This window comes from Callithrix jacchus, chromosome 8 (assembly GCF_049354715.1).
Source record: "Callithrix jacchus isolate 240 chromosome 8, calJac240_pri, whole genome shotgun sequence".
In the NCBI taxonomy this organism is placed as follows: Eukaryota; Metazoa; Chordata; class Mammalia; order Primates; family Cebidae; genus Callithrix; species Callithrix jacchus.
This window is the reverse complement of record NC_133509.1, coordinates 6,141,482-6,154,169: the sequence shown is the minus strand read 5'-3', so window position 1 is coordinate 6,154,169 and position 12,688 is coordinate 6,141,482. Positions and strand designations below refer to the sequence as shown.

Below are 12,688 nucleotides of genomic sequence, written 5' to 3'. Positions count from 1 at the left end.
TGAACTTGCACACTGAGTCTCATTGTGTTGGGTGTGAGGGAACAGTGAGGACTGAACGTGCACACAGAGGCTGATTCTTTTAGTGTGAGGTAACAGTAAGGACTGAACGTGCACACAGAGTCTCATTATGTTGGGTGTGAGCTAACAAGTGAGGACTGAACGTGCACACAGAGGCTGATTCTGTAGAGTGTGAGGGAACAGTGAGTACTGAACGTGCACACAGAGGCTGATTCTGTAGAGTGAGGTAACAGTGAGGACTGAACTTTCACACAGAGGCTGATTTTTTTAGGTGTGAGGGAACAGTGAGGACTGAACATGCACACAGGGGCTGATTCTGTAGAGTGAGGGAACATTGAGGACGGTTCGTGCACACAGAGGCTGATTCTGTTGGGTGTCAGGGAACAGTGACTGAACGTGCACACAGGCTGATTCTGTAGAGTGTGAGGGAACAGTTAGGAGTGAATTTGCACACAGAGGCTCATGCTGTAGAGTTTAGGTGAACAGTGAGTACTGAACGTGCAGAGAGACGCTGATTCTTTAGAGTGTGAGGGACCAGTGAGGACTGAACGTGCACACAGTGTCTGATTCTGTAGAGTTTGAGGGAACAGTGAGGACTGAACGTGCACACAGAGCCTTCATTCTGTAGAGTGTGAGGTAACAGTGAGGACTGGACGTGTACACAGAGGCTTATTCTGTAGAGTGTGAGGGAATAGTGAGGACTCAATGTGCACACTGAGGCTGATTCTGTAGAGTTTGAGGTAACAGTGAGGACTGAACGTGCACACACTCGCTGATTCTGCTGGGTGTGAGGGAACAGTGAGGACTAAACGTGTACACAGAGTCTGATTCTGTATCGTGTTAGGGAACAGTGAGGATTTAACGTGCACACAGAGGTTTAAATCAAAAACACTTACAGGTCTCAAGGATTTCAGATAAAGGATGCCCAAACTGTATAGCTATTGGTAGGGTACACAATAGGGCAAGAAATACCAATTGGAGCATCTCAGAGCTTTGATTGAGGGTGCTCAGCCCATAAGCTTATGTGATACAGGTATTCCCAAATCCAAAACACTTCAGGTCTTAAGCATTTCAGATAAGGGATGCCCAACCTTTATAGCTATTCGTAGGGTCCAGAATAGGGCACGAAATACCAATTGGAGCATCTCAGAGCTTGGATTTGCGGTGCTCAGCCCATAAGTTTATATGATGCAGGTATTCCCAAATCTAAAACACTTCAAGTCTCAAGCATTTCAGATAAGGGATGCCCAACCTGTATAGCTATTGGTAGGGTACACAGTAGGGCAGGAAATACCAATTGGAGCATCTCAGAGCTTGGATTTGCAGTGCTCAGCCCATAAGTATATATAATGCAGGTATTCCCAAATCCAAAACACTTTCAGGTCTCAAGGATTTCATATAAGGGATGCCCAACCTGTATAGCTATTTGTAGGGTACACAATAGGGCAAGAAATACCAATTGGAACATCTCAGAGCTTGGAGTTTTGGTGCTCAGCCCAGAAGTATATGTGATGCAGGTATTCCCAAATCCAAAACACTTCAGGTCTCAAGCATTTCAGATAAGGGATGCCCAACCTGTATAGCTATTGGTAGGGTACACTATAAGGCACGAAATACCAATTGGAGCATCTCAGAGCTTGGATTTGGGGTGCTCAGCTCATATATATATATATGATGCAGGTATTCCCAAATTTAAAACACTTTCAGGTCTTAAGGATTTCAGATAAGGGATGCCCGACCTGTATAGCTATTGGTAGGGTAAACAGTAGGGCAAGAAATACCAATTGGAGCATCTCAGAGCTTGGATTTGGGGTGCTCAGGTGATAAGCATATATGATACAGGCATTCCCAAATCCAAAACACTTTCGGTCTCAAGCATTTCAGATAAGGGATGCCCAACCTTTATAGCTATTGGTAGGGTGCAGAATAGGGGACGAAATACCATTTGGAGCATCTCAGAGCTTGGATTTGGGGTACTCAGCCCATTAGTATATATGATGCAGGTATTCCCAAATCCAAAACACTTCAGGACTGAAGTATTTCAGATAAGGCTCAACCTGTATAACTATTGTTAGGGTACACAATAAGGCAAGAAATACGAATAGCAGCATCTCAGAGCTTGGATTTTGGATGCTCAGCCCATAAGTGTATATGATGCAGGTATTCCCAAATTCAAAACACTTCAGGTCTCAAGCATTTCAGATAAGGGATGCCCAACCTGTTTAGCTATTGTTAGGGTACACAGTAGGGCAGGAAATAACAGTTGGATCATCTTACAGCTTGGATTTGGGGTGCTGAGCCCATAAGTGTATAATATACAAGTATTCCCAAATCCAAAACACTTCAGGTATCAAACCTTTCAGATAAGGCCCAACCTATATAGCTGTCGAAATGGCAAACACTAGGACACGAAATTCCAATTGGAAAATTTCAGAGCTTGGATTGGGGTGCTCAGCCCATAAATAAATATGATGCAGGTATTACAAATCCAAAACACTTCAGATCTCAAGCATTTCAGATAAGTTATGCCCAACCTGTATAGCTATTGGTAGCATACACAGTAGGGCAGGAAATACCAATTGGAGCATCTCAGAGCTTGAATTTAGGGTGCTCAGCCCTTAAGTATTTATGATGCAGGTATTCTGAAATCCAAAACACTTTCGGGTATCAATCATTTCAGATAAGGGATTCCCAACGTTTATAGCTGTTGGTCAGGTACACAATAGGGCAAGAAATACCAATTGGAGCATCTCAGAGCTTGGATTTGGGGTACTCAGCTTATAAATATATATGATGCAGGTATTCCCAAATCCAAAACTCTTCCGGTCTCAAGCATTTCAGATAAGGGATGCCCAACCTGTATGGCTATTGGTAGGGTACACAATAGGGCACAAAATACCAATTGGAGCATCTCAGAGCTTCGATTTGGGGTGCTCAGCCCATAACTATATATGATGCAGGTATTCCCAAATTCAAAACACTTCAAGTCTCAAGGATTTCAGATAAGGGAGGCCCAACCTGTATAGCTATTGGTAGGGTAAACAATAGGGCAAGAAATACCAATTGAAGCATCTCAGAGCTTTGATTTGGGGTGCTCAGCCCATAAGCATATCTGATACAGGTATTCCCAAATCCAAAACACTTCAGGTCTTAAGCATTTCAGATAAGGGATGCCCAACCTTTATAGCTATTCGTAGGGTCCAGAATAGGGCACGAAATACCAATTGGAGCATCTCAGAGCTTGGATTTGCGGTGCTCAGCCCATAAGTTTATATGATGCAGGTATTCCCAAATCCAAAACACTTCAGGTCTCAGGCATCTCAGAGCTTGTATTTGGGGTGCTCAGCCCATAAGTATATATGATGCAGGTATTCCCATATCCAAAACACTTCAGGTCTCAAGCCTTACAGATAAGGCCCAACCTGTATAGCTATCGAAATGGTACACAATAGGGCACGAAATTCCAATTAGAAAATTTTAGAGCTTGGATTTTGGGTGCTCAGCCCATTAATATATATTATGCAGGTATTCCAAATCCAAAACACTTCAGGTCTCAAGCATTTCAGATAAATGATGCCGAACCTGTATAGCTATTGGTAGGGTACACAGTAGGGCAGGAAATACCAATTGGAGCATCTCAGAGCTTGGATTTGGGGTGCTCAGCCCATAAGTATATATAATGCAGGTATTCCCAAATCCAAAACATTTCAGGTCTCAAGCCTTTCACATAAGGCCCAACCTGTATAGCTATCGAAATGGTACACAATAGGGTACGAAATTCCAATTGGAGAATTTCAGATCTTGGATTTGGGGTGCTCAGCCCGTAAATATATATGATGCAGGTATTCCCAAATCCAAAACACTTCAGGTCTCAAGCATTTCAGATAAGGGATTCCCAACCTGTATAACTATTGGTAGCGTATACAATAGGGCACAAAATACCAATTAGAGCATCTCAGAGCTTGGATTTGGGGTGCTCAGCCCATAAATATATATGATGCAGGTATTCCCAAATCCAAAACACTTCAGGACTCAAGCATTTCAGGTAAGTCCAAACTTGTATAGCTATTGGTAGGGTACACAATAGGGCACGAAATACCAATTTGAGCATCTCAGAGATTGGATTTGGGGTGCTCAGCCCAGAAGTTTATATGATGCAGGTGTTCCGAAATCCAAAAACTTCAGGTCTCAAGCCTTTCAGATAAGTTTCAACCTGTATAGCTATCGAAATGGGACACAATAGGGCAGGAAATTCCAACTGGAAAATTTCAGACCTTGGATTTGGGGTGCTCAGCCCATAAGTATATATGATGCAGGTATTCTCAAATTCAAAACACTTCAGGACTCAAGCATTTCAGATAAGGCCCAATCTGTATAGCTATTGGTAGGGTACACAATAGGGCACAAAATACCAATTGGAACATCTCAGAGCTTGGATTTGGGGTGCTCCGCCCATAAGTATATATGATGCAGGTATTCTCAAATCGAAAAGACTTCAGGACTCAAGCATTTCCGATAAGGGATGCCCAACCTTTATTGCTATTGGTAGCGTACACAATAGGGCACAAAATACCAATTAGAGCATCCCAGAGCTTGGATTTGGGGTGCTCAGCCCATAAGTATATATGATGCAGGTATTCCCAAATTTAAAGCACTTCAGGACTCAAGCATTTCAGGTAAGTCCAAACCTGTATAGCTATTGGTAGGGTTCACAATAGGGCACGAAATACCAATTTGAGCATCTTAGAGCTTGGATTTGGGGTGCTCAGCCCAGAAGTATATATGATGCAGGTATTCAGAAATCCAAAACACTTCAATTCTCAAGCATTTCAGATAAGGGATGCCCAACCTGTATACCGATTGGTAGGTTACACAATAGGGCACGAAATAACAATTGGAGCATCTCAGAGCTTGGATTTGGGGTGCTCAGCTCTTAAGTATATATGATGCAGGTATTCAGAAATCCAAAACACTTCAGGTCTCAAGCATTTCTGATAGGGCCCAACCTATATAGCTATTGGTAGGGTCCACAATAGGGCACAAAATACCAATAGGGGAAAACTTTGTATTGTACTTAGATACATCTCTAATATATTAGCACTTTGAAATACCTTTGAGTAAATCACTCAACAAATACTTATTGAATACATACTATCTACCTTGTTCTATGTGGTAAATATGTAACCGAACAAAACTGTGTATCTTCAGTGGGTTAACTATTTTAGTAGATGGGGACAGAATAAGCATATATATGTCAGCTTCAGTTATTGGTGTGAACGAAAATAAAGCAGTGTGAGGAAGAAGGGAGGTAATTCTTTCTTAAAGGTTGATTACAGAAGGCCTTTCTGATGAGGTATCATTTTTGTCAGATCTGAATCAAATGAGGGACTGAACTATGCAGGTATCTGGGAAGAATACTGACAGCATAAAGAAGAGCCAGCACAGCCTGGGTGCAATTGCTCACGCCTGTAACCCTAGCACTTTGGGAGGCTGAGGCAGACAGATCACAAGGTCAGGAGTTTTAGACCAGCCTGGCCAAACTCTACTTTGTCTGAAACTTCCCTCTCTACTAAAAATCGAAAAAAAATTAGCCCAGCATGGTGGCGCATGCCTGTAATTCCGGCTACTTCGGAGGTTGAGGCAGGAGAATTGCTTGAACCCTGGAGGCGTAGGTTGCAGTGAGCCAAGATTGCACCACTATACTCCAGCCTGAGCAATAAAGACTCTGTTTCAAAAAAAAAAACTTGCACAAAGACCCTCAAGCAGGATCATGCCTGCCATGTCAAAGATCAGCAGGGGACCAGAATGGCCGGAGCAGAGTGAGAGGGTGAATGGGTCAAGATAGGGCAGAAGGTATTGGGGGGCCCAAATCACATATGCCTTGCAAACCAACATGTTCGTGGTTTTCACTGAGATGGGATGCTGCATTAGTGGTTTTGAATAGAGTGGTGATGCGATTTGCCTTATGTTTTAAAGTTTTAGTGTGGCTGTTATGAGGGTGGGGTTGGGATAGGCAAGGGTAGAAATAAGGAGACCACTTCATGAGTTACCACATTAACTTTAGTGACAGCTGATGGTGACTTAGGGTGATAGCACTGAAGATGGTAGAAGCTTTCAGATTCTGGTTATATTTAGGAGAAAGAGCTGAAAGGTTGGCTGATGGATTACATGATGGGTAAGAAAAAAGTTACTCTTCATTAAGGTTTTTGATCTGTTACAGGAGGACTAGATTTACCGTTTACTGAGGTGGTTAAGACTGAGAACAAAGCAGATCTGCGAGAGTGGTATCAGGAACATGGTTTTTGACAAATTGAATTTGAGCTACCTACTTGATATTTTTAACCAGTGTCAGGCAGTTTTATATATGGGTACAAAGGGAGAAGTGAGGCCTGGAGATAACGAATTTGGGAATCGTCGTGTGGCAGATAGTAGATGGTATTCAAAGCCATAAGCCTGGATCAGGTAACTAAGGGAGTAAAGCATGTGGAGGAGAGAGGGCCCAGGAAGCCTTAGGGCAGTTCAGCATCTAGAAGTCAGGGAACTGAGGAGGGACCCGCAAAAGAAAACAAGAAATATAGTAGTGTTCAGTGACATGAGAGAACTGAGAGTGGTGTCTCGAAGCTGAAGCAGTGTTTCAAGAAGGCAGAAAGGATCTGTTGTATCTAATGCTAGCAAGGTACATAATGTGAGGACTGATGGCTGGTCATTCCTTTTGCTGAGTTTTACCTGATGATTGTTCCTCAAATGTATTTTCCCCCATCCATCTCCAGACTGAAAGTGCCGTGAGGTCAAGATCTTAACACCTGAAGTGTAGTAGAAGCTCAGTAAATATTTATTGACTGTACTGCTGATGGCCTTTTTGAGTCCCCATCCCTCATCTGTTTTTAAATCTCGCACTCGAGCCCAGTTGTCTGACCTTTCCTGCCTAAAATGCTTCAGTGGCTCCCCACTGCTTGCACCTATCCTACCAAACAAATCCTGTGTCACCTCTTTCAGCTTCATCTTATGCCATTCCGTTCATACTTATGCCCTGATAATGTAGAACCGTTTGTGTTTTTCCCCACAAACATTTCATGCTTGTTCTATTCTGTCAGCCTGGAATGACTTCCCTCCTCTGCTTGCCTATAGTCTAGCTTTAAGAACCTGGAAGCTTTTCTGAGCTAACTCAGTCTATGGGCAGCCTCCATAGTATGCTTTGTATCTTTATCACAGTTCTTATACTGAATCGAATCTTTTTTGTATGTTTGTTACCCTCTCTAGAGTATAAATGTTTAGCATTAAGAGCATGTCTTCAGTCATCTTGTTCCCCCTGCTACCTGTCACAGTGCCATCCTCTTGGTAGGCACTCTGTAAATACTGAATTTTGAGTGAACAGGGAAATAAAGGGGCAGACATGCAAATATGAGCTGAAGATTGTACCAGTGACTTGACGGCAGGTAGAAAGGACAGTACATGGAAAATTCTAGACTATGTCAGAAGGCAGACATTTAAAAGAAATGGTAAAGACATTTTAATATGTCAAAATCACAGGGAAAAAACTGGAAAATCATTTGTAGCTATTCCTTATAATTCTAAAATGATTATATAGTAATTTGCAATCACTGAGTGTTCTTCTAGTTCTATATGAGAACTTAGGAGGTAGACAATATTGATATACATAATTTATGATGTTACATTATGTTTTTTTTTTAACAATTTCATATTAAATTTTTAGGACATCAATGCAAGCTTGAATAAGAAAAACAAAATCTTCCTCATCAGCCATGGCATATCAGTTATACAGAAATACCACTTTGGGAAACAGTCTTCAGGAGAGCCTGGATGAGCTCATACAGGTAGGAGACTGAATTGAAAATCAAATATTTTCATCTAGATGGGTTTACAATAATTCTTGTCTTATCACTTATCTCAGGCAAAGAGATATGAGGTAAAATATCTTAGACTATTTGATCTAGCAAGTCAGTAACACTGACTGATGAATAATTTCAAATTCTTGTTTATTACACTGTCCTGACAACAGGACACAAAATATGGTTGAATTATGTCATTGAATATAACTAGATCTGGGTATGTGCAGTGGTTCAGGCCTGTAATTCCAGCACTTTAGGAAGCCAAGGGGGAAGGATTGCTTGAGGCCAGACATTTGAGACCACCCATCTCCACAAAAAAATAAAGAAGTTAGCTCAGTGTGATGGCACATGGCTAAAGTCCCAGTTACTCAGGAGGCTGAGGTGGGAGGATGGCTTGAGCCCAGGAGTTTGAGGCTTCAGTGAACTGTGATGGTACCACTGCACTCCAGCCTTGGTGACAGGGCAAGACCCTGCCTCTAAATAAATAAAGTTAAATCTTCAAAAATTTTTGTTCAACCAAAAAATTGAGATTGTTGGTTTCCTACTCCTCAATTTTTTTTTGTAGCTTGAAGATAATTTTGTCCAATTTAATAAAGTCTTCAGACTTCAGAGAAGTCTGAATTTATATTTCAATTTTAAGAGAATTAACCCTTTTATATCATTCTCCCAAATTAGAACATATTAAGTATTTCCAGTTGTGGGTGTATTTTATGAGCTTCAGTGAAATTTAATAGGTTTTTTGTTTGTTAATATAGGCCCTTTGTGTTTGAAAGAAACACCTCTTTGTCTTCTCTTTCCAGCCACTGTGAAGGAAAGAGACAAAGTTTTGTTCTGGCTTTGTAATATCACAGCATGGTTTTAAGATTGTTTGTGTCAAGATAGTGCAAAAGATATCTTCCAGCTTTGCTGCTTCATCATCAGTTATGGCAAAGGAGATAAAGGAATTCAGTTTAGAGGCTCGGGTTCACCTCAGTTGAATGTTAGATGATAATTCGTGTTTTTACTTACTTTGTCTTTAACGTTCTTCGCTGAGGGGATTTATGACCTTTATCTTTTCTCAGTCTCAACAGATCACCCCCCAGCTTGCCCTTCAAGTTCTACTTCAGTTTGATAAGGCTATAAATTCAGCATTGGCTCAGAGGGTCAGGAACAGAGTCAATTTCAGGGTAAGCATATTTTCCTGAATCTAGAAGCCTGTACCAATGGTTGTTAAAACAGTGTGTTTTTTTTTAGTTATAAGAGGAGGTGGCTTAATCAATTTTTGGAACTTGTTTTGTAGTAACTGTACTTTTCAATCAACTGTATACTAAGTTAATCAACTTAATGTGAGGTAGAGATGTTTTTAGATGTTTATTTCATTGTTTCACAAATCAGCCTTGATGTGTTTGGCTAAATTCCCTGAAGAGTTACCGAGATTCCAAACACCTGAAACATTATCTGCAGGATTAAAGGTAAATGGTAGAGTAATCCCTACCGTTCTGTTATGGTTTTCAAACTCTGGCCTTTCCCTGTTCAGGGAAGGAGAGTTATTTCTAGAAACTTCATGTTGTCTCCCTCATACTCTTAGGTAACCTGGCTGATAAAAACCTGATCTAGTGGTGGATAGCAGTCTACTCTGGTAGCTCGGTCTTACCTAAGTGACTTACACTTTGAACAGTCAGTCATCCAAAGCTGAATGAAATTCTCTCTCTCAATTTCCTGATAACTTTAGATTAAGGGCCCATTGAAAGCATCATAGTGCAACAGAAATAATTTTACCACATTATGATATTGATGGAGTCACATAGTATATGATGATGTTTAGTTATCCTGTCTAATTTCATGCTTATATTGTACTATAAGGTATAACCTATAGAAATATGGTTAAAATATGATTCAAACACAAAATTTGAACATTCGGTTAATGTGCCTACTTTATTTGGTATTTAAAATATTCATTAAATAATTTGAGTGTCTGTTACATACCAGGCATGTTGTAGAAACACAGAGATGAATAAGATAGACAAAGCCCATTTGAGTTAAATTTTAGTGAAGGATAAAATCTGCATGTATTTTATAATAAAATAAGTCTCTTTTTTTTACCCTACCGCTCCCACACTCAAGTCTCATATTTATCAGTTTCATGTGCCAAAAAGTTATCTGGAGTAAAATATACATGTAAGACTACAAAATTTGACCAGTGGATTCTTGAATTTTTAACAGTAATGATTGTGGCAAAATTAATTTGTGTTCCCCATATGCAGAAGTCTGCCCAGATGATCCATGTTAATACATAGATTTTGCTCTAGTAATAAATTTGGTGGAGTACTTATCAAAGACAATATACTTCTAAGGCCTAACTAGTATTCTAGGTGCATTATTGTAGATTTCTAGTTTGGATTTCTTTAGCTAGAGTTAAAGTAATTTGACATTTACATTTATCTTGTCTAGTGTTTTGTAAGTTTGTCTATATTCCAAAAGCTATAAATAATTGCTCTCAGCCTCCAGAAGGACTTTTCCATTCTTGCTTTTTATTTTCCTGCTGCTGCTATTCTAGCTCAGGCTTTCATCACCCTACTCATGGGTTACAGCCAACTTGATCAATTGTAAGTCCGGAATGCTTGCAAATAACATTCTGTGTAGCTTAGTGTAGCATATGGCCAAGACAAAAGAGATAATGCTTTAGAAATAACTAATTTTCAAAGCCATATTGCTAGCTCAAATTTAAGTATCTATTTTTCATTCAGAATTTGCTGACCTAGGAGTGAGTAAGCGTCCGTTGGAAGAACAGAGTGATCCTCTACGGCATGCTAAATTGTTTTTTGTGGGTTCCATGTAAGTGAAGTGATTTAGTAGAGTATTATAGGAGAAAATCCCCTTGAGTACAAGAGCTGAGGTTTTCATTGTTTCTATGTTCTGATTTATTTGTAAAAAATTCTAAATATATGTATCTTGAACTGAACTAATTTTTAGGGAGAAAATTCAGATTGAACTAGTATGTATAAGTAGGCTTTTAAAGACCCATTGTACATTTTTGGGAGACTATATGGCCGTAGATAAAAATAATGATTACTTAAACATTAGAGTGTTGTACTTCAAACAGTAAACAAGCGTTAGAATATTTAATGCCATCCCCCGAAAAATAAGATTTAGTGCTCAAGAAAAGTAGCCCTTCTAAAAGAAATGAAAGTTTCTTTTCCCTGTTTTTTGATGCTTCTATAACAAAATGTCTTACATAACTTTTAAGATGTTGTTCTTGGCTGGCATGGTGGCTCATGCCTGTGACCCCAGCACTTTGGGAGGCCGAGTTAGGCATACAGCTTGAGGTCAGGGGTTGGAGACCAGCCTGGCCCCTGGACAAGACAGTGAAACCTCGTCTCTACTGAAATGAGCGAGGCATGGTAGTGCACGACTCCCAGCTACTTGGGAGGCTGAGGCAGGAGAATTGCTTGAACCCAGGAGGCAGAGGCTGTAGTAAGTCGACATCATGCCAACGGGTGATCCAGCCTGGGCGATAGAGTGAGACACCATCTCAAAAAAATAAAGTGTTGCCCAGTTGTAGATACATGTAAAACAAAAAATGTATTTATTAAAGGTGCATTGAAGATAAAATTTGGTCAAATGATTAAGTATTATAATTAATATTTGACCAAAACCAAATATCTTATAGAAGGAATTTTTGAATTTAAAGAATAAATCCAAAATTTCACTTTAAAAAGTGTAAATATCCAGGCACTGCAGCTCAAGCCTGTAATCCCAGCACACTGGGAGGCCAAGGCAGGAGGATCACTTGAGGGCAGGAGTTAAAGACTAGCCTGGGCAATACAGTGAAACCCTGTCCAAATAATAAATAAATAAAAGGGCTGGGCGCCATGACTCACAACTGTAATCCCAGCACTTTGGAAGGCCAAGGTGGGTGGCTCACCTGAGTTTGGGAGTTAGAGACAGCCTGACCAACACGGAGAAACTCCATCTCTACTAAAAATATAAAATCAGCTGGGTATGGTGGCATATGCCTGTAATCCTAGCTACTCAGGAGGCTGAAGCAGAATTGCTTGAACCCGGGAGGTTGTGGTGACCCAAGATCGTGTCATTGCACTCCAGCCTGGGCAATGAGAGTGAAACTCGGTCTCAAAAAAAAAAAAACATAGTGGGGTGTGATGGTGTGTGCCCATAGTCCCAGCTACTTAGGAGGCTGAGGTCAGAGAGCAGCTTGAGCTCAGGAGGTTGTGGCTGGCTGCATTGAGCCCTGATCACACCATTGCATTCTAGTCTTACGTGACACAGCTAGATCCTCCCTCAAAAAAAAAAAATATGTATATAAACATATAGATTATATATTTATAATTACATAATATATGCACACAAATTTATATATATAATATATATTATATGTTTATCTGATATAATTATAGAGTATATATGTAATATATACTTACATATACATGTCTTAGTTTTTATACTATACTTGAGATACTAAATGGATTTTGATTTTCAAATGAAAAGAGTGAAAAAGCAAGGTATTTAAATTAAAATTATACAGAAAAGCTTGTTCATGTTAGAGATTCCAGATGAAATTATTCTGAAAAGATTAGATTTATATTTAATCTCTTAGGTTTAACTTTTTAAAAACATTTCTTGGCTCAGGAGTTATCTAGCTAATGTGCTCTTTGATTATGTTAATTGTCAATTTTCATCTGAAATTGGAAGGCATTTAATATATATATATATATATATATATATATATATATATATATTTTTTTTTTTTTTTTAAAGAGAACAGGGTCTTGCTATCTTGCCCAGTCAGGTCTCGAACTCCTGGGCTCAAGCTGTCCTCCCAC

The 12,688-nt window shown here is 39.9% G+C and overlaps 1 protein-coding gene across 1 annotated transcript in view; it reads left to right on the top strand.

Annotated features, from left to right (window-relative positions):
• Nucleotides 1-12,688, top strand: part of GTF2A2 (general transcription factor IIA subunit 2) — a 291,969-nt gene that overhangs the window by 262,669 nt on the left and 16,612 nt on the right. The window contains exons 2-3 of the mRNA XM_035258758.3: nucleotides 7,733-7,853; nucleotides 8,930-9,034. Of these exons, the coding sequence (XP_035114649.1) occupies nucleotides 7,782-7,853; nucleotides 8,930-9,034 (177 nt within the window). The 5' untranslated portion in view covers nucleotides 7,733-7,781. The remainder of the gene's footprint in view (nucleotides 1-7,732; nucleotides 7,854-8,929; nucleotides 9,035-12,688) is intronic.